Consider the following 22,989-nt stretch of genomic DNA (forward strand, 5'->3'; position numbering starts at 1 on the left):
GCTTCTCTTCTCTCAGCTCTTACCTTCCCCACCAATCTTATTTAATTGCTTCTCCCCAAACTTCATTATTTTTTCTTTTTAACTTCACTTCACACCTGTGTTTAAAAATCTCTCTAGAAGCTTTTACCCAATCTTAATAATTTTATTAAAAATAAAACTGTAACATATAAACTGTTCTAAGTACAATCAGAATAGGAAAGTCCTTAATGATCAAAATAGAAATTCAAAAAAAAAAAGGAGCTTTCACAACCTCTTTCAAAAACCACGAGGCTTCAGATTTTACCCTAATTACGTATATTTAACAACTTTCAAACGATTTTAACAACTTGAAAACCCTAAAATTCACGCCTAAAACCCTAATTTTTCTCATCATTTTTTTTTTCCCTAATCCCAAAGTGTTTTGCTCTTCTTGTTGTTGTTTGTTGCAGTTTTGATCAAAAATTCACAGTTTCGTGTATTGGTTTAACTGGCGAGAACTTCCCAAATAAGCTCTGGATCGAACGATGGCATCCTCGCTAGCAAAAACCCATCAGTGTCCACTCCCATCATGGCGTCTTCCTCCGCCGCCGCCGCCGCCGCCGTCGTTGCCGGAATTTCATCGGAGACCGAAACCGATGCCGGAGAACTATTCTCACTGTTACACAATCCCATCTGCGAAACCCAGTAACTGTCCTCTGAGTTAACCGCGGTCGTAGTCATCGTCGCCGATATAATCTCCGGTGATGAAGAATATGAGGAATCTGCAGTCGCCGACGAGCTTTTGCTCACTTTGGCGCTCTTTTTCNTCTTGTTGTTTGTTTGTTGCAGTTTTGATCAAAAATTAACAGTTTCGTGTATCGGTTTAATTGGCGAGAACTTCCCAAATAAGCTCTGGATCGAACGATGGCATCCTCGCTAGTAAAAACCCATCAGTGTCCACTCCCATCATCGCGTCTTCATCCTCCGCCGCCGTCGCCGTCGTTGCCGGAATTTCATCGGAAACCGAAACCGATGCCGGAGAACTATTCTCACTGTTGCACAACCTCATCTGCGAAACCCAGTAACTGTCCTCTGAGTTAACCGCGGTCGTAGTCATCGTCGCCGGAGACGATGATATAATCTCCGGTGATGAAGAATATGAAGAATCTGCAGTCGCCGACGAGTTTTTGCTCACTTTGGCGCTCTTTTTTGCTCTCTCTTTTCTGACTCTCTGGCAAATGGATTGGATCTTCCCGTCGACGGCGTTCTTGAGAGCTATAAGCTTGGAGGAGTCTCCGAGTCCGAGCAGCTCACTCGGGTCTTTGAGATTTGGGAAATTGAGACGAGCGTATTCTCCACGGAGCTTATAGGCGGCGCGATCGTAAGCGTAAGCGGCGGCTTCGGCCGTGTCGTAAGTTCCTAACCAAACCCTCATTCTGTTTTGCGGCAATCTTATCTCCGCAACCCATTTCCCCCAGTGTCTCTGCCTCACTCCTCTGTAAAGTTTCTTCTTTTTCGTCGTCCTCCCAGCCGCTAACGCAGCGGCGAAAGCTTCCGCTGGAGTCCCGGCCGCCGCTTGGAGCATTAGCTCGGAAGTTTGATGATGATCGAACGATGAGGAAAACAGAGGAGGAGGAGGAGCGGAGATTGCTCTGTTTTGAAGGTGGAATTTCTCGATGATGTCTCGTTGCCGGAGATAGACGGAGGAGCCGAGCTGCGGCGGTGGCGGAGGATTGAGAGTGTTGAATGATGTTGTGGCGGATTCTACAGAGGAAGAAGGTGTGAGAAGTGAGAAGATGGAGTCGAGTGTGTTTGGTCCTCCTCCTAATATGATCTGAGACAGAGATGCTCTGATCTCTGAGATTCTAGGGCTGAAATTTGTCTGATAAAGATCATTGCTTTCTTCCATTTTTTTTTTAAACTTGACGTTTCTTGAAGTATAAGCAAAAAACAAAAGAAACCCTAACAATTGTGTTTGATGATTGATCAAAAGGAGATTGAAACAGAGGATTAAAAGAGATTGGTGGTTTTGAAAGAAAGGTAGAATTGTTGTTTTTTTGTTTTAAGATCTATTAAATGGGTTTATGGGTTTTTAAAAAGTAAAGAAAGAGGTTGTACATATTTATAGACTTAGCTAGAGAGAAGCAAAACAAACTAGAAAGGTTGCTTTACAGATTTCACATGGACTTCTTTGACTTTTTTTTTTATTTTTGTATTTAAAAAAAAATATATATATTTTGCCAAACTATTTTCATCATGATTTTAATAAAATACTTCTACTTTAAGGTAAACAATATAGTATACAATATTTCCAACCACAATTTTTAGAATTTATTAATCAGATCATGACAATTATAAGCACTTAGCACTACACTCATGATATTCTATATGAGAATGTTATCGATATGCATTTTGCACAAATTCTTCTATAGATCATGAAAAATAATTACTCTATGGTTTTTCTCGCTTTATGTTCAAATACTTTTTTTTTATTAGGTAACAGCCTAGGACGAATATTTATATCTAATTGTCACAAGGTATAAACGATTTAATGTACATTACGGAGTTAGATAAATATGACTATTTCTTAAAAGTTAAGTGTAGACATATGTTGTGGGAGTAGGACTGTAGGAGAAAGCTAAAACTGTTTTGGTTATAGTTCTATACGATATATATATTTCATTTATGCTCAAACAGAATAAGTAATATTCAAGTTTCGATGTGTAGTAACATTAAATAGAAAAATTTCTACTAATGACAAGGTGGGTAGCTTTGATTATGGCCTTAGCAAAACTCATGTCAATTTGTATTTCATACTGAAGGTGGACGTTTTACATTCACACATCTTTTATGGAATAGATTCACACTTGTTAATACAACATTTATACTATTTTACGTACGTAAGAGTGAACTTGTAATACATCAATTTTTGGGTACAAATGAAAAAGAAAGTTTGAGGGTTCGGCAGGCTGATCTCTAATTACCCATCGTACAAATTACAAAATGCAACACAACTTGTCTAAATGATGCCTTCTATGATATATATATATATATATATAGATACAAAATGATAACATACGATTATATTTACTTTGAAATTAGTCAGATATGATGTTTATTTTTGTTTTTTGATAATAAGATATGATGTATATTTATATCTAAAGTCCATATTTACTTTTAATATATCTAAATTAGTCAGAAATTATATCTTCTAAAACTGTCCTAGCTACTAGCTAGTATCGTCGGAAAATAGTTTTGTCGACACCGTTTTGACCATTACATATATAAGATATGACATTAAATGAACACGCATTTGATGTAGAAACAGAAGAAATTAAACATGTTCTGTCTTCTCGCATTACACCCTTCACATAGTAATTGCAAGTTTTTTTTTTCTTTTGAGTCAATTCTAATCCTTTCAATTTGTTTTTTGTTTGGGTGTAGTCCCCACGAAAAACTTTTAAAATTTATTGAGGTAAGAGAGAAGAGAGGAAGAGCCAAGACTTCTGTTTTAAAAGGTCCGTGTCGAATCATAAATTCTCTCTGCCACGCCTCATCTTCTCGCCCTGATTAGTTGCGTCTCATTCTCTCTCCATCTTCTCATAGCCTGCACAAACTACAATTATTAAGGGATCTCTGCGTTATACTTTCTTTAATAGATGCATAAAAATGATATAAACCCCATATTCCAAATTTCTTGACCAACGAGAGCACGATATACTAATGTTTATTTGCAACAGAATATGCATTTTCACCCCCAAAAAAAAAAAAAAAATCACATTTGTTTCTTAAATTACTTGATAACTTCCGTTCATATAGAGTTCATATATTCACATTAAATAAGGTTTGAAAGTGATAATAACCTAATGTGGCCATTGTTCAAAATCAAAAATCAATTTACGGTTAACATATATTTTCTTTTTGACTATTGCATAATTTATAATTATTAAGTTTGAGATTCAGATCTTCCTATCATCAAGAAATCGAATTACGTATACTGATTTCTTCTTATATATCTAATAAAATATTATTGTTCCTTTATAGCCAGATTCGGCAAATTTTAAAATAAATGAAATAGTAACGTTCAAGCTTTTACTTGTGGGAAAAGGACCCTATGTTGAACCTATAAATTACACTTTTTGCCAAAATCAATTTATAGCTTTTTCCTTCTCGACAGGGGTAAACTCAATTTGTATCAAATGTCTAAAAGTCTTCTTCTAGACTCAAGCTAGATTTTAAAATATCTAGTTCACTAAAAGATGTAATTTGGAGGGTCACGAGTTATGTATGGGTCGCAACCATACGTTTATAAGTTGGGTCTTTTTTTAGTACGTGCAGTGTTAGCCAAAATCAGTACGTGTTAATTACATTGAGAAGTGTACATATATGATATAGGTGTGTGATCAATGACACGTACAGTCAATATATTACTTTTAGAACATATCTCGGGGCTGGTCCATTCCTAATAAATCCAAAAAGTTATCACACCGCCAATCACATGTTACCTTTCGGTGTGATTTTTTGTTTATATTTTGTAATAAAGGATAAAAAAAAGATTGTATATGCATATGTCTCCCTATACGAGCCGATGAGACTTAGTTACACCAGTTGTTCATAAAAATAATTTAAATTAGTTTAACATTTATATATATATATATATAGTGGTTATCCAAGTTGACAAACTATATATGTCAAATCATCAACTCAGAAATTGTAAAACCAATTTGATCATATATATGTCCTAATCTAGTTAGTCAGGGGTTGAGTTAAAACATGTAGCGATGAGTCAAATCTAGGTCAGTTTTGTACGCTTTTGCAGTTTTGCTAACGGATAAAAAAAAGAAAGAAAGAAATCTCTAAAAATCTTCCACAATGAACGAGGCAACTCCAATTTACAGAAGTTAGTTACCACCATATATATTGTTTCGGTTTAGCCAATCCAGATTGGGCATTCTTCTGTTAGGAAAGATTAACAGTAACTTTCATTTTTTTAAAGGCTAAAAAAAAAAAAGGTTCCAACGAATTAATTATTGTAAGAAAAACTGGTAGAAACCCATGTGGAGTACTTGAGGCCATTTAAAGACAGGGATATATAGCTGGTATCTCTCTCTCTATCTTGGTAGTGAATGAAACATATAATCACAGTTTAATTATTTAGAATAATACATAAAATAACTTTATAGAATTAATATAGAAAGTGTGGTTGGCAGAGAATAAGTAGTAAGCAAATTGTGATGTTTTCTACTTTGTTTCTTGTTTCAATATAAAAGAAGGATTTAGAAGCAAATAATACAAATAGACAACATCATTGTTTCTTGCACGTAAACGTCAACTGTATCAGTTGCTTTCGTATATGAACAATAGAAGCCGATCGAAGAGCACCAAAAACTTGTGGTACACAAGCAAAAGAGGCAAATGTGCCCATATTGCAAATTAAACAGCGTTGAGAATCTTATCCGGATCAAGTGTGTGACAAACACAGTGTGAAAGTAACTGCGTCGTCGACCTTTTTGGTCTAAAAGAACGATTGGCAAATAGCAGTAGATATGAGGAAAAGACAGGGGTATAACATATATTTTAGACACCGAAAAAGTAGTGTTTTGTCGTTATTAGCGTATGTCTTAGAAACACGACGCCGACAGAACAGTGGTCCACTGCTCCTGAAGTCGACACGTGACCAAACTTTGTCTCCTTCTGAGGTCCCTAAAAAAGAACGGATCTCGCTTTCTCCAGATCAGTCACTCGCGATATCATCTCGCCACGCTACGTTTCTAATTACGGCAACGGCGTTGTTTACGTAATATCAACGGGAATTGACGTCACGCTGATGCCATTGTTTCTACATCTGATATTTGATGATGTTGGTATATAATATATGGCTTTAATAACGTTGCTCCTTCTTTTTTTTCGGGTCACGTGGTTCGTTCAGTAACGTTGAGAATATCATAAGTATCTACAAAATATTTTCAGCTCATTGATTATATATTGTTAGATAAAGAAAACATATGTGTTCAAACCAACAGGTCAAAACTGTGTTCCTAACAAAGTTTTCTAATCAACCAAAAGCTTTCAAAACGCAGTTAAGATTTCGTGGTACTAAAAGGCATCACGATTTGGAGTATTATAATACTCCTATAATATGATTATAGGGTGTATATAAAAAAAGTTCGTATAAAATCGTACGGATAAATCCTAGAATGCTAAAAAGGTGAATTTTGTATGTATATTTTTAAAAGCCAGTGACTACAACAAAAGATGTTATTTGCTCCTACTTGCCTTAATTCTATTGGATAACTACTACACATAGACATGATTCTATAGACATATAACAACATAAACATCATTTTCCTTTAAAAAACTCCATTAGTTTTATAAAAGCAACTACCTAGTTCAACAATGTAAATAAACCTACATCTACGTGAAAAGTTGTGGACCTCATACGATTACCGATTGAAGGTTTTGACGTATGTATTTTGCAACTTATAGGGAATTGAGTACTAAATTTAAATACTCTCCGAAGTATTGAGCGCAATTAATTTACCGACCAAGCCATATATATATATACATATATTATATATGTGTTATATAATAAGGATATTCCGCACTACACAAACGCATACATATTGTTTATACATATAATAGCTTATGTTACGACACGTATATGCGTATTATTAAGATCCTATTGTATGGGTTAAAGATGTGACATTATTCAACGGATAGTAGACATTGTGACGAATATCGTTCCTTTGACGGCTAGGTGGACCATAACACTATTAGACTTTTAACATATATTATGTATCTATATAATTAGTTTAATTTATGTTAGCTATATCCTATATATTATATGGAATACCTAAACTTTCTTAGAACATATATAAGATGAGTATTTGTCGATCTTAATTTACACAACAAAAAGAGAAAAAAAAAAATATATATATATATATATATATATAATATTCACACATTTCTCCCTAATTATTAACGTGGGTTGCGTAAATAATTAATACATCTATTTCTTTCAACTCAACAAATGTTGCATAACCATGAGGTGGTGTGATCGATTCTGTTGATCTAGGTCAGGGATTAATTCTTCCCAAGCGCAGAATTACTCAGCTTTATCTCTTTGATCACATAGATATAGATATATTGCATATGGCCCATTTGCATACTTGGGAGATTCTACCTATAAGATATATTCTCCCCGAGAGATTAATCTTCGACCCCTCGATAGATCTTGCCTTCCTACCATATTATTTGTACTAATCTACGTGTGCTCATATACGTATGAGGTCCCCTCTTATCCCTAATAGTAGACGCTTGAAATTTCTCAAGCATACGTACGTAAATAAACACAGCTAAGAAAATGCTAAAGACAACGTATATTTCACATGCACCCTATGACAGTAATAGACTAATAATATGTAGTATGACCAGATCAAATCTTAGTATTTCACAAATAGTCAACTATTAAGTGTTATCAACATGTACCGAATTAATTAGGCATTGATTTTTCTATTTACATGACGCACATATTATGTCGATAATAGTTTGTTTAGGAAAAAACAAAAAAAATACCACGTCGGATAGCGAATCTAAAATAACCAAGTCATAAACAAAGAACTTGATTATATCACTTCGTATAGCTGACTTAGTCTTCGTTCTCCACAGAATATAATTTGATTCATAATCAAAAACTTCAATAATTAAGATAGAATGGAGCTGGACGTGGACCCGGTCGGTTTGACCTTCTTTCATTTTTTTTTTCTCTTTGCTTTCAAATAATTGACACTCTTTGTATATCTTTCCCAAAAACATTATTGAAACTTTATAGCGTGACTATGCATTGTAAAACTTTTTATTTTATTATACTCTTCTCTTTTAGGTTGTTAATTAAATTAAACATGCAAGCCCTATCCGATTATAAATTCTAACACTACTACGTACCCTATAATTGAGGTAAGTTGACTTTGTCCATTGACGAGACAGGTGGCGAATTCAGTACCGACACCAAGTGAAGCTTTTGACTTTTGTCCTATTTAATTTTCTTAAAAGGTTTTTTTTCTTCCCATGCAGGTATTAGTTGTCTAGTTGGTACGTTCCCGTTGGTATTTGCTTCTCAATTATAATTCGAATACTCATGTTTATGTTTTTATTTTGTGACAAAAATTATATATTCGGATAAGAACTGTTCAGTTGTATAAATATTTTCAAAATAAATTACGTAATTGGCATCCTTCTAATGATATGTAGATATTTTGAAATAAAGTAAACTCGTTTCACCAGCTTAACAGTTTGATAATTAAGGTTCGTGCTTTCTAAAAGAATAATTTGTGCATCTTTTTTTTTTATATATATGAAAAAAATAACTTTTAAGATTCAAATTATGGTGGTGCCGTGCCACATAATCATAATTAGTGCGGTACAGAAAATTTGACATGTCCAATGTCCACAACAAGTTCACCAATGTAAATTTGAACTAAAAATAAGTCAAACAGGCCCGCAAAGATTGTTTAGCCGGGTAAAATAATGATAACATATCACGTAATTTTAAACTTTGGAGTTAAAAAGAGTAATTAATATGAAATTGGGCTTTGATTGATAAGACTTCGTTCTAATCTCAACCGGCCCAATATAATACTATATCATTCTCCTGATTAATTTTGATAATGCTGTTTTATGAAAATCATCAAAACGGTAGCGTTTGGAGTAAACCTAAAAAACGGTGTCGTTTGAAAGGAAGAAACTGAGAGAGAAGCTAAAGTCAAAAAGAGAGTCTCTCTCTCGGCTCGGCTCTGCTCTGCTCTGGTGTGGTGTGGTGTGGTGGACCGTGGACGGACTCACTTTGTCTTCCTCACAAGTAGTAGTAGTAGTAGTAGTAGTAGTAGTAGTAGGTCTCTCGAACCAAAATCTTCTGTAGCTACAAATCCGAGCACATATACGGATTCGTAGTTGATGATCAGTAGAAGAATCCGATTCAATATTTGTTGCTAGGTCAGTTTTGATCTCTTCCTTTCTTCTTTGCTGATACTAATAGATGATTGATTAACACAGTGGGAGCTTGATTTTGGCGAAAATTGATGAGTTTCAGATGGAATTTTTGAAGTAGAGTGAGTCTCAAAACATGGAGTTGAATCTCGTTTTGCTTCTCTGTATAGCTTTGATTTTCGTCGTTGATACTACGACTACTACTAAGGTAAGCCACTCTCAAATTAGCCCTAATTTGAATTTTTGTTTTGGGGGAAATCTGAGGTTTATGATTTGTTGAAATTAGGTTAATGGAGATCATCATCATCGGGCACAAGTAGATTCCAATTTGACGGATACTACTAGTAGATTTGTTGGTGGGTCTGCTGATAACAATGTTACTGCTGATTCCAAGAGTACTATTATACATGATTCCAAAAACTCGACCAGTGATGATAGTACACAGACACTCTTGGGTGATGGATCTAAGATGATTGATGGTGGAGATACTACTACTACTACTACTAGTGGTAAGAGAGAACAAGGGAAGGTAGCGAGTGATGGAAGTGAAACCACTAAGGAGGATGAGGAGGAGGCTGTGAGCAACTCTTCAAGGAAGAAACAAGGGTTTCATGGTGAAGAATGTGATCCATCTAATATGTGTACTGATCAGGAACATGAGTTTGTCGCTTGTCTCCGAGTTCCTGGTAACGGTGAGTCCTTTCTTCAATCTCCCTATGACTATACTTATTGACATCTTTTTGGTTCTCGGGATTGAGCTTCATCTCATTATTGTGCAGATGCGCCTGATCTCTCACTCTTAATCCAAAACAAAGGAAAAAGGGCTTTGCTTGTAACTATAGCTGCTCCGGGTTTTGTCCGGTTAGAGAAGAACAGTGTTCAGCTCCTGCAAAACGAAGACACTAAGGTAATAATGCCTTTATGTTTAGATATCTATCTCTTCCTGTGTTCTCATTTTTTGTTAAATGCTATTATTGTATGATGCATTCCGTGGCTCTTTGATTCTGTACCAGAGTCAAGAGCATACTTATATATAGTTAAATCCTGACTGAAGCTTGATCATATATTGTTCAATGTTAGTTGACCCGTCTGTTATTATGTGGGGTTCATTTGCTGAGTAGATAGCGCATTTGGTTTATTATGCTAGATAGATTGCAACAGAAAACCTCAGCATGGTTTTGACATGGAGACTTTATACCCTTGAATCACTTGTTCAAGACTAGATTTTGCTATTAGTTTGAGATTGAGATGTTGTTGCTACTTCGTACTGTATATAAAGCTTAAGCTTTTGCAGGTGAAAGTTTCTATTAAGAAGGGAGGGTCCAACGATAGCGCCATTGTACTAACATCGAGCAAAGGCCATTGCAGCCTTGAATTAAAGGATTTGGCAGCATCACATGAAACAGAAAGCGAGGATACAGTTTCTGTTTCTCGTCCTTCAATCCTCAGTATCCGTCCGCGGACACTCATTGTCATCATCATGATCTCCTTCCTCGTTCTCTCCCTTGTCGTCATCCCAGTGATCATTCATGTTTGCAAGAACAAGTCAGGGGGAAACAACAAATACCAGAGGCTCGATATGGAATTGCCAGTCTCGAACCCAGCGGTGGTGACAAAATCTGATAAAGAAAGTGGTGATGACGGGTGGAACAATAACTGGGGAGATGATTGGGACGATGAAAATGGAGATGGAGACGAAGAACAGCCGAATACTCCCGTGTTGCCGCTGACACCGAGTGTCTCCTCAAGAGGGCTTGCTCCTAGAAGACTCAGTAAAGAAGGTTGGAAAGATTAGTTTCACTCTGATTGCTCTTTGTTTCCAATTCCATTCCACAGAGTTGTTAACAGAATTGCGTTTTGTTTCTGTCGTTTAAAGATTTTTCCTTAATTCTTTTGTAGTATACTAGTAAGTACTAAGTACAGTAGAAACCCAAACGTACCTTTCAGAACTGTTTCGTTTACACCTTTTCATATGCATAGCCAATAGTAGACTAGTAGTTATCAATTTCCATCACTACTAATCGTCTCCATAATAATTAGTAGTTAATTAAGGAAAATACTTGTTCATCCCTTCAACCAATTAGATTATGCCATCTAATAAATAGGAAAATATAAAAATTAAGTAGATCATTCCCATCTGTAATATGTTGTTATGCGTACAGATCAGTTTGTCGCTTGTCTGCGAGTTCCCGTGGGGTCCTCTTGTCTTTGAATATACGAGCTCCTCGTTTCTGGGCTTTAATGGTCTATTATGCTCATATATGCATGTGCATTTGGGCCCGTAAAGATGATCTCAGCCTTTCAAATTGTCAATTTCATCACTACATGTTGTTGGTTTGTCCATATTATAATGAAAGGTGTGTTATGTATCTAATTAAATCAACATGAACATATCTTTTAGTGGAAGCTTATGTGAAAGTAGATCTAACAACCTACCTACACATTTATGTTTCGCGATATTTTTTAAACAATTGAACTGAAACGTTTATATACTATAGTTTACAAAGACTCGAGAGAGACGGTCAAAACAACCTTCGGGGGAATGTTAACGTCACAACTCACAAGTGAGGCCGCGCCGCCGGATACCACAACGTGGCACGGTTAAACGACGACGTCGCAAGGATCACGTGGCGGGGACCACAAATTCGGCTGGCAGGTGGGCACGTGCGTTCATGTGCACAAGAGAGACATCTCTCCTTCGCCTTGTGAACTCGACACGAGTCCTTGTTGTCTCGCTGAACATGGAACGTTCGATGGGCTCCTCTCAGCGGTCGTGGGACCTTCAATTATTCGACGGTCCAGATCGAACACCCACCTCGAGTTTTGTTTCTCGTGATCTCGCGATAGTGTCGGTCAGTAAATTCCAAACGACTTACATTACATTAACCGGTCTAATTTTTAAGCCGACCGACACACTTTGATTACCCTACGCGTCCACGTGCATTCTCGTTTCTAAACCCGTCCATGTTTCGTTTCTCGTTATAATATTGTATTGCATTAGTGATTCTCGCGTGGCTTTAATTTAAACTATTTACTAACCAAGTAACCAGTGAGATTAATTTACTCGCCGAATTTGCGACAATAATGTCGGTTTATATAACTTTTTGTTGATATATCGGGGAAAAAATGTCATGTGAAATTTCAATTTCAAGAAAGAAAACAATGTCATGTGAAATAGTGATCAAATATTGTTGCCAGCGAGTAATTCAGCTTAAAATTTATATAAACATGCTGCCAATTTTATCAGAACCAGCTAGTAATGTAATCATATGAATTATTATTGACAAGATTATCGGTGATCCATGCATGTTATGATCAACTATTATTATTGTTATGTGATTTACAGTACATCAGTGAAAATGATTAGCATGCAAAGAAAGAATCTATCATTTTGCACGTATTTAGCTTTCTAGGTCAACGTAAGATCAAAATTAAATTAACCAACCATTGTAAATTTACTTAAGATTCTTCAAACGCTAAAGTCAGCCAAATACTCCCTATGTTAAAAAATCAAAAGTCAACAAAATACTACATGATCACTAACATCAGTATAATGCATATAGTTAAGTTTATATTGTGTCAATAATTGATAAAAGAGTATTTCTTTTGTAAATTCTTTTGGGTATTGACCAAAACAATTCATTTTGATTCTTTTAATATAATCTCTCTAGTGCCCACCTTTAGATCCTGATTTGATATGTATTTATGCCAAAGCAATTGTGGATGTCTTTATCACAAATACCAAAATGAATTATTTTTCGTATCTTATACCCCGTCCATTCCATACTAATTTTTTTTTTTTTTTTTGTCAAAACATTTGCCTTCATTCATTCAAATTGGATAACCAGTACAAATGCAGAGAAGAAGCAAATGAGAAAGTTTGAAACATTACAATACAAGGCAATCCCCAATACCAAAAAAATAATAAAAAAGTTCATCGATTTTGGATCCAAGAGAGGTATGAACCAAAAGCTTGAAAGCCTAGAGGCACATGTAAGATCATGGAAAATTGAGAGGCTATCCTCGAGAGCTTCAAAAGACAGAACAATAGTCACGGTCATTAGACATTGTGACGTTGAGAAGAGATTCAGTGCGTCAATATCCTCCATGGTGATAGGTACTTGCAGGAAATCATAACAATGAATCGGGTGACTATGTTGTTGTAGTCGGGTAAAGATTGCTTTAACAACCAAAGCATAGGGTTAGGATCAATCTGAGAATTTGCAATAGAGACAGTTTGGTATAGGATCCATATGAGAAAGGTGGTTGGGAGACGATGCTTGAAGTCATCAGATGGCCAGCTTGAGCAGTAGCCGTCATTGAACAGAAAGCGTTCAAGATCAAACACACCATTTTTGCTAGAACCGTTCGAGAAACAAAGACCATGTACTCGTATGCTTTTAAAAGCAAAACTCAATCCCCTAGAATCAACTAAAGCCAGGTTCCGGACAAGATAAATGAATAGCCAAAGCAGCACTGTTGTTATCTATCTCCAATGGATTCTTCGACCATTGAGCAAAAGGAGACGAACCAGAGCTTTGCAATGGCAATACATGGGCGTTGATAGAATAGTCATGAGCCTTGTATTTTCCCCAAACTGAAAAGAATAAACTGATTTGGTTCGGTTTTGGGCTAATGGGCCTTTCTTGAAACCTAGGTCCACTAGGGAAAACCCTAGGTTTCCAAGAAAAAGACGCCATGGGAGTTGAAGCTGTCGGTCGCCCGAGATTTGCGGAGAGATCTGCGGTGCAGGGGGTTTCTCCGATGAGTGAGAGATCGGCGGGAGCAAGCAGTGGCCGCGGCGGGAGTCGTCATTGGTGTCTAGGTCCACTGGGGAAAATCCTAGTTGATGATCCGATTGCCAAGATATGAAACGGTTGTGACGGTTGCCGGAAATGAACAGAGAAGCTTGCGGTGCAGGGAACATCTCCGGTGAGTTATAGAGCGGGAGAACAACCGGTGCCTTCGGTTTGAATCGACGTCGAATGCTAGGTCTACTGGGGAAAACCCTAGATTCACGATAGATTGCCAAAAAAAGGATGAGTAAATTGGCTTTCCGAGATTTGCGAAGATGGACTCTCCGGCGAGTGATAGATCGGCGGGAGCATGCGATGGCCTTGATTTGGATCAGAGGAAACTTTTATTAAGATTTGATAAGGGTTAAAAAAGGGGAAAAAGAAGAAAAAAACTTGAAAAAGTATACACAAAAGAAAACTAGGATGCGCTGAGCAGGAAAAATAGAGATTTGGTCCCGACGCTGACAAGCAGAAGCTTCACTGGCGTCGGAGAATTTGGTCGGGATGGTCTCCTCCATAATCATGTCTGAGAGAGATGATTTAGTTTTCTTTTTACTTAGTTTCCATTCCATACTATTCAATCTCAAAATTATGTGACAAAATGATTGCCTGTTATGTATAATATAAATAATGACGTCACAAAGTAATTTATGACGTACATTTACAATTTTTCATAACCGATACATTTTATAGCAATAAACAATATATATATATATATATATATATATAAATTGTTGATACGAAGATATATAGTTCTGAAAAATATAGTTAGTATTGTTTTTATATTATTTTTGTTAGTCGGTGCAAGTGAACTAATGGAGGTCGATGTGGACTGGAAATACTACAGCTATGAGGAAGCTTCGGATTGAACATTTCAGTACTATGTAGCTTAGTCCTTTTCAGTACTATGTAAACTATGATTCTCGGTAAAAAAACTTTAAACCGAGTCCAGAACGTCCGTTGTAGGTGTGTGAAAAGAGATTGTGAGTTCCCATTGTTTTGTAACCTCAATAATCAATTGACCAAAAGAATAAATGGCAAAGGGGAGAAAATAATATAGCACCGTAAGTGCAGACTTTGCGTTAATAACAACCTAAGTTCCATACAAAAACACAACAAAGAATTATAAAAAGCCGTAACAAAAAGAAGATAGGAATAGGTGGGGAACGAGAAAGATAGTGATATTTGTTTCCGTGATTGGCTCATTGTTCACGTAGTACTAATCTATTCTTATACATATATAATCCACCTTGATATACGCTCATCAGCGCAACTTGTACTTATATGTGTTTTTCAATTGAATAGTGGATTTTATTATAGAATGCAATCATAAGAAAATAAAGTATATATTTCTAAACAATACAAGTGAGTGACATTTGAATTATGATACGATACGTAGTCCATGCTTCAATCGCGGAAATCACAAACTCTTTTTTGGATTATTTTTGACATATATACTTGGTGGAAACATGTGATTGTATCTAGCTTTCTTTCAATTTTTTTTCTTTTTCTTTTAAAAGGTGTTAGATATTCGGTAATATGGACAAAATTAGGTATACAATCGGTCTGCTGCGGTATGACACTATCACAGATTTTTAGAATGATCCAAGTCATTAAATAAAACCTACAACCCTTTAAAGCCCCAAATATCATATATGATTATTAATTATTAGTTATGTGGGAAGTGTAATTCAAATATATATACACGTCTACATCTATATGAGCATAATTATACTTACTTTTGTAGTAGTAGGTGGTGTTGTACTTTAAAAAGATTGAAAAAAAAAATAACGAACGAGAAATTTATAGGAATGAGTTCCCCGCAGATCATGGATAGAGAAAAGCTGGAAGATAAAAGCCTTAAAACCTAAGGGACCTGCTGCCATTAAACACTTGGACCCCATTGTTATTACCAAAACTATAGATATTTATTGCGTTTGGGGCGTTTCAAACGCACGAAACATTTTTAGACAGCTACTTTTAAGTTTTAACTATCCAAATTGAACGCGTCCAAAGCCCTCTACTACAGGACAATCATGTTCGTTAATGTATTGGTAAGGTTTACCGATAAAGTTATTGTGCACACAGTAAGATACGGGTAGGAAATCGGTTCTGCATGAACAATCATTGTGTAACCCTTTGAATGTAGCTAAAAAAAGCTTTAAGTGGTAGTCAAGATATAAAAAGGGGTAATCCACATGTGCTTTTCAATATATCGTATGCTACAAAATCTGGTTTAAATTTGATTAGTCTAGACACTTTGCCTAAGCTTGAGAATATTCTGATATGGGTTTGGTTAGAGGAAATGGGCAAAATGTAAGTGAAACAAACATCAAAATCGTAAAGAGATCTTTAGTAGGGACACATGTCTATTACTTCGCACGTGTGAAGTCTTGCGGGGCTCTCAAAAGCCCGTCCTTGCGCGGTAGTTATATGTTACGCGTGGAGAGAATCCTCTCACCTAAATTTTTATTTTTTTAGTGTATTGTTTTGTATCACTTTTCTTTTCTTTTTCAAATCGCTAAAAGAAATGGTTATTTAGTAAGTAATGTAATTATTTGTCTCCCCCAATAATTTGATCATTTGGTGTTCCATGCGGGTTAATATGCCCGTATAGCTGGGGACCTCTTAATTAGTATCGTTATTCATTGCATCTATAAACTATTAATGCATTTGGTGATGGTATATCAAGTGATCTCATCAAGTCGTAAAAACCATGTTAATTCGGATTAGAGAATCGATATGTGAGTTGGTTTAGAATTCTATGTTAAGTATGGTTTTGATTCAATGCTTAAACCCTAATTAGTTACATGGCTTTCGCAAGAAGGAGCGACATCTCGAAAAGGAGGGTCACGATCAGAAGATACCATGCATACTAAAGTAGTTTCTTAGGTGATCTAGCTTAAATCATTTTCAATCACTTGCTATCTGTTAATCCCATAACAAGTACATGTGTGTGAACACCCAAAACTTCTGCGTGTCTATTATAGAGATTTTTCATTTAAAACAATTTTCTATTAGTTAATTAATTTGGATTTCGGTTCAAAACACACATGGGTTCAAAACAGTTGTCTTAACAAGAACTCTTGATATTGTTACATTTGGAACCGGGTGATACGATATAGTTTATTAAGCTACTCAGAAAGTCAGAATTTGTAACTTAATAATATATAATGCATACTGGTTACCGTTATGCTATCACCTAATTCAAATGAGAGAGAAACTATGTGTGTATTATAGTTAGAAATTATGACTTTGTTATATATTCGAAGTGGTCGAAATATAATATTTCCCACTCTCCACCATGACTTTTGAGTTTTGATAGCATTCGTGAATGTCAAACCTAATAAAGTAGTAATAAAAGTTATCACTATATGCTATCTAATCGGGCAGACGGTCTATTTTCTCATGGGAACTATCGTATCAAACCAGATAGAGCCTGTTCTTTACCCTCGGTCTATTTTTCCCCGAAATAAAAGTTCGAAACCAATTTCCCTCTGAGTCGAAAGTTCGAAAGCTATATCTCCCCGATTCTGGATTATAGCGGTATAATGTCTAAACCAGAGACCAAACCATATATGTTCTAAAAATAAACCAATTGTTGAACCAAATTCCTCCACCTACCCGACCCGTTTATCATAAAACCCAGAATCAAAACCTAAAATCAATTTTCACTTCTTGCATAATCGATTCTTCTTATTGAATTTGCTTCTTCTTCTTGAATTTGCTTCTTCTTTCACGAGTTCGAGTATCACAATGAGTAATGTGTCAACAAATTCCACCGAATCAAGTTTCCGTGCAAGAGGAAGGGTTATCGGTGTGCCAAAGAGATGTTGGTGCGGGGAAGGAATCATGGCTTTGACATCGAAGTCCGATTCGAATCCGTACCGGAGATATTATCGGTGTGGGTTTGCAGTAGCCAATAAGGTAACTGTTTTTTCTAATTTTGTGTATAACATTTGATTTGTTTTTCTAATTTTGTGTATAACATTTGGGTTGTTGCAGCTTAGAAACGATGAACACACATTTAAATGGGTTGATGAAGCTTTTGTCAATGAGATAGATACATTAGATGCAAAGACTGTTGAACTTGAGAAGCAGCTGAAAGATATCAGAACAGAGAGATTTGAGTTGGAAAAGATGGTTTATGAGAAGATGGAGAAGGAGATATTTGAGAAGGTTGAAGATGCTTTGGATGAAGCCAAATCAAGCAATAAGAGAATGATGCTTATCATAGTATTCTTATGTATGATCATGATTGGTCTCAGTAAGCTACTAGGTTGAACAAGAGATTCAGTGTTGTTGTTAGTTTGTTGTTGCTATGAAGACAATTGTTGTTAGTTTGTTGTTGCTATTGTGGTAATGAGAATGAGAAGTTAAATTTCAGAATTATGATATTGATCATAGCCGTTCATAAAACATTCACCAAAATACATCACTAGCAAGTTTTAAGAAGAGACAAAAGAAAAAAGACATAGGGAATTACAAGTCTATGTGGTCGAAAATACATTAAGGCAACCACAAAATTAGAACTTGATTAAGCTTGAGTGAGTGAACCTTCACTTGGTTCTCCTTGACTTGGCTGCAAAAAAAAAATTAAAACATTGTAACATTAGTAAACCAAAACAAACTCTATAAACTGAAACCATGAAAAGGAAAATCATTCACCTTGGCAAACTCTTTCTTGTGGAACCTAGAATTATGATTCGCTTCTCCACAAAAGCCATAATGCAGGATTCTTTTCTTCTCCTTTGGTTTCTTCTTAGTTGGCGACTCATTGGCACCCTTCTTCTTCTTTTTGTCAGGCTTTTTCTTCGTACCTTTATCTTGATCTTCATCATCTGGTATACACACATTAGGAGCATTTGTCTCAGGCCAAAACCTTGGACCTCTCTGTGGAACCAGGCCTTCGGTGTAGTTTCTTCTCCACATAGCTGTCCTGAACCATTGACAGACATAGTTCTCGGCTACAAGTGTTTTCTCGATGATGACTGCATAGGCATGTTCACATGGGATGCCACATATCTGCCACTTCATGCAGGAACAAACCATCTTCTTAAGGCAGACTCTATGTTTATCTAAACCATGATGTACTTCATATGTTCCATTTGTGCTTGAATAAACCTTCGACTCACACGCATACTTATGCTCTTTAGCTAGAAACAATGCAACATATGGAGTGCAGATCCCTGCAAACAAACAATGCAATCATTATTGTTTAAAACGAGACCTGTGTGAGAAACAATCAAACCATTGATAATACTAAAAATCATTGAAATTACCTGTGTGAGAATAAGATTCTGCAGACCTTCTGGCAATCCTCACCATCGCAAGTCGTCTGATTGTCTCTAGCATAGCAATAAATGGTTTCTCCCTTGCCTTGTTAATGGAGCTGTTAAAAGACTCTGTGGGGTTATTATCAACATCTTCACAATAACTCTCAATCTTGTGGAATGCCCTACACCATTTTTTTGGATTTGTCCTCATGACATCATTGTATACACCAATATCATAACAGTAGATCCTCTCCAAGTGCCGCTTATAATCCGTCTCATTGTAAGACCAAGCCAAATCCCACAAAAGTGGCTTCATCCGAGTTTTATTTCCATGATGCTTCTTCAAGTTCCCGTAGATGTGTTGTACACACATTCGATGCTCCATCTTTGGTAATTCCAGCTGAACAGCTTTGATCAATCCCTACAAAATAAGAATAATCATTTAAAGGTACCATAAAAAATACACAATCAAAATCAGTTACAAACCATGATAATAATAATTTACCTTTTGCCTATCAGAGACCATAATGAAGCCGTCACCATCATTTAGTCCAAGGTCAGTCTTCAGCAACTTCATAAACCAAACCCAATTGTCGGTGTTCTCAACTTTTACAACCCCCCATGCTATTGGATAAATACCATTGTTAGCATCTCTACCTAAAGCTACCAAAAGCTGTCCCTTGACCTTATTCTATAGGAAGCAACCATCCATTCCTATTAAAGGTCTACAAGTCTCTTTCCATGTTCTTCTTATGTTGTCAAAACAAACATAGAACCTATTGAACATGTCTTTCCCTCCATCATCAGTCACACATTCAACCTCTACATGTGAAGCCTTGTTAGATTCTAATATCTCAGCAGCATAATCTCTTAATCTAGCAAACTGTTCATCATACTCCTTATCAATCCAAATTAGTGCCTTCTTTCTAGTCGCCTGACATTGATGCCTAGTGACACTAATCTTCCACCTTTCCTTTATGATTTCTTCCATTTTCATTGGCATGAAGTACTCAGGATTATCTCTAATCTTATCAAGAAACAACCTAGCTATATGTGGAACCTTGAACATCTCACATTCTCCATTAGGGATACAACTATGCTTATCATTAAACTTTCTAATCCTCCACATGTTATCACTTGGCAGAATTGCGGCATACACCTTCCACTCACACCGTGAACCATCATCTCCATTACAACCAACACACATAAAGCCAATTTTATCTTTATCATACCTGTATTGCTTCAAATTGTTTCCAGTTCTGAGAACATAGTCCGTCACTGCTTCTTTGAAAGCAACTCCACTGAAGAATGTCTGCTTATCATACAAATGCCCATCACCGTGCCTGATATGTGTATGAACTGGCTCTGTACCGTCACCGTTTTCATCGGTATCACTCTCCGGATACACATCATGGCGGACTGGTGGTTCATCGACGAACTCATTCACCAACTGGTCGATGTGAAATTCATCTCTGTCATGTGCTTCTTCATCAAAATCTCCTCTGAAGTCTGCATATGCCAGGACAATCGCCATTGAAGCTGTTTTCCCAAAGAAATTTAAGCAAAGAATTAAGCTTTGATCTAGGGTTCTTCGCAAATTTGGGGATTTTTAGTTTTAGGGATTTTTGGATAGTGAATCGAAGTTTAACGGGTCGAAGTCAGGTTTATTTTGGTTTAATTTGGGTTTAGTTTTCTTCTAATCGGTTAAGTAAATAGTAAACCGATATATGGGTTAATTTATGAAATAGAATTAAACTGTGGAGATATAGCTTTCGAACTTTCGACTCGGGGGGAAATTGATTTCGAACTTTTATTTCGAGAAAAAATAGACCGAGGATAAAGAACGAGTTCTATCTGGTTCGATACGATAGTTTCCATGGGAAAATAGAATGTCTGTCCCTATCTAATCTATTTACATACTGGAAATAAATTTAAATCTTATTACTATGTATATCGTTCAATAAGTTGCTTTTATTGCTTTCACATTCCACCTATTTATCTATTATTTTTTCAGTTGACAAAATTTCCACAGTTTATTGTTTTTTTTGTTGTCAAAAAAATTACCTCAGCCTATTAAAAATGTTAAAATGTGTATTATATTGTTTCAAACGGTAAGCTCAAAACTCTATGAAATGGTTTTTAACATCGATAATATTACTCTTCTAACCACAAGTTATTGTTCTCATATATATTATATATATATATAAAGCTATGATAATTACATAGATCAGATGTCAAACTTAATAAATTAGAAATGTAACTAGTTAACGACTAATGTTTTGTTTTTTGCATTTTGTATAATTACTAAAACAGCAGAACAGTAAGAAGAAAAAAAAACAAAGAAAATAATAAATAGAAGTGACTTCTCCAACTTGACTTGCCTAAATTACATGTACTAATGTATGCTTTACGTATTATCATGGACATACAGGTCGTTATTATATATATATATATATATATATGTAGTTATGCACATTTCTAATTTAGTTGAAGATACAACTCAGATTGTTTTTCCCACTGATACAACTCAGAATTGCTGTTTGGCAGCTACAAAACTATCAGCCAGACTCACACAAATAGAGTTTGAGTGCAAACTAATCTCACTTCACTTAAAACTACAGCAAAAGTTAATTGTTTTATCGTTTGTTCGTTTCTAGATCTAGACATCAATTACTTTATATATACGACCGGTGGATAAACTATATGTTAACTCCCTCCGTCAACTATATAATAGAAGAACTATGTATTCCGAATAACCAATTTTGATTGAAATTAAATTGAATAACAAAAAAAAATGTTTTAGACGCACAAAGCAAATCAATCGACTATTGTAAATAAGTTTTACTCTCTTCAATTAATGTTTTTAAAAAATAAAAATACCAGCTTTTATTAATAGTAATTATTAATGATAAAAGAATGCAAACAAATAAAACAATATAGCTTGTCATCTGAGGACATTCCCATCGGAACATATTGTTTCTCAAATATACATCAGTCAGGGATTAAATATTATTAATTAAAGCCCCAAAGATACTACTTAAATTTATAAGGCAATGGCTTTTTCGTTTTGGGCTGTTTGACTGTTGATTGTCGATGGAGTCTCTAAGATGACACCGAGTAAGATCTTGCCACGTACAAAAAGGCACTATTACTTCGTTCAAAGTGGTCGTTTTGTGTTCTTTTCCCCCCCCATAATACTGTGAAAGCTAAAAGCTCTCCCTATTTATTACTATTACCGTTGTTTGTAAGGATGAAACGTTTTTAATTGGTTGGGAAGTACAAAAGCAAGTGGGACCCATTACCAAAAATACGATCACCTGAGTGGAACGGTGCCGTGGCCGTGACACAACCGGCGACAACTCGGTCAAACCGGAGAGCTTTTTGCCTCTTTGACCTTCTTCCTACGTGTCGTGTCAGTTTACTTTTCCAAACCGCGCAGCGCAGTTAAAGATACTACTACTATACTAGGTTTTAGACGATAACAAGATAAAACTTACATTCGTTTTCTCTGATTAAAGAAGCTAAAAAGATAAGATTAAATATATACGGTCAAAAGAAAAAAGAAAAAGCAAACCTGAAGAAATTTCTCATTTATAAAAAGAAATGCAAATACATTATTATAAAATATAAAGAAAGAAAAAATGAGAAGATTTGTGAGATAGCTATAGGATTAGGATGAAGAAGAAAAAAAAGAAGAAGAAGAAGAGAGAGAGGTAAAGTAGTAAAAAGAATGATTCGGCGGGAGGCCGTTGATTGCGGTTGGGGGAATAAAGCCATCTGACAAGGAGGCTTGTCCGTTTTGACTCCCCCCCTTAATTTCTCTTCTTTTGTCCTTTTCTTCTTCTTCTTCTACTACTTCTTGTAACCACCACGTACGTATCCCTCTCCACTACTAATTCAAAATACTACTATTATAATACTAATGTTAAATTACAATTTCACTTTGTTTAATAAGTTATATAACACGTTGGTAG

At 35.8% G+C, this 22,989-nt stretch overlaps 4 protein-coding genes across 5 annotated transcripts in view; 2 read left to right on the forward strand and 2 right to left on the reverse strand.

Annotated features, from left to right (window-relative positions):
- LOC104704073 (ethylene-responsive transcription factor ERF061) overlaps positions 1–2,154 on the reverse strand; it is a 3,000-nt gene extending 846 nt beyond the window's left edge. The window contains exons 1-2 of one of the 2 annotated variants that reach the window (XM_019228161.1): positions 1,170–2,154; positions 512–784 (exon numbers count right to left, since the gene is read on the reverse strand). In XM_019228161.1, coding sequence (XP_019083706.1) covers positions 512–784; positions 1,170–1,867 — 971 coding nt within the window. In that variant the 5' untranslated portion in view covers positions 1,868–2,154. The other variant, XM_010420199.2, reaches the window with a different exon arrangement.
- On the forward strand, positions 8,708–10,912 carry LOC104704074. Its single transcript, XM_010420201.2, has 5 exons — positions 8,708–8,949; positions 9,047–9,151; positions 9,230–9,635; positions 9,723–9,850; positions 10,238–10,912. The coding sequence occupies exons 2-5, from the start codon at positions 9,080–9,082 to the stop codon at positions 10,736–10,738; spliced, it is 1,107 nt and encodes a 368-aa protein (XP_010418503.1). The 5' UTR covers positions 8,708–8,949; positions 9,047–9,079; the 3' UTR covers positions 10,739–10,912.
- Positions 17,341–18,023, forward strand: LOC109125520 (uncharacterized protein At4g04775-like). Its single transcript, XM_019227223.1, has 2 exons — positions 17,341–17,666; positions 17,745–18,023. Exons 1-2 carry the CDS (start codon positions 17,496–17,498, stop codon positions 18,021–18,023), a joined length of 450 nt encoding a protein of 149 aa, XP_019082768.1. The 5' UTR covers positions 17,341–17,495.
- On the reverse strand, positions 18,277–20,549 carry LOC104705239. Its single transcript, XM_010421205.1, has 5 exons — positions 19,785–20,549; positions 19,521–19,706; positions 19,022–19,436; positions 18,408–18,928; positions 18,277–18,321 (listed from the first exon to the last, which is right to left on the reverse strand). Exons 1-5 carry the CDS (start codon positions 20,547–20,549, stop codon positions 18,277–18,279), a joined length of 1,932 nt encoding a protein of 643 aa, XP_010419507.1.

This window comes from Camelina sativa, chromosome 7 (genome assembly GCF_000633955.1).
Source record: "Camelina sativa cultivar DH55 chromosome 7, Cs, whole genome shotgun sequence".
Classification (NCBI taxonomy): domain Eukaryota; kingdom Viridiplantae; phylum Streptophyta; class Magnoliopsida; order Brassicales; family Brassicaceae; genus Camelina; species Camelina sativa.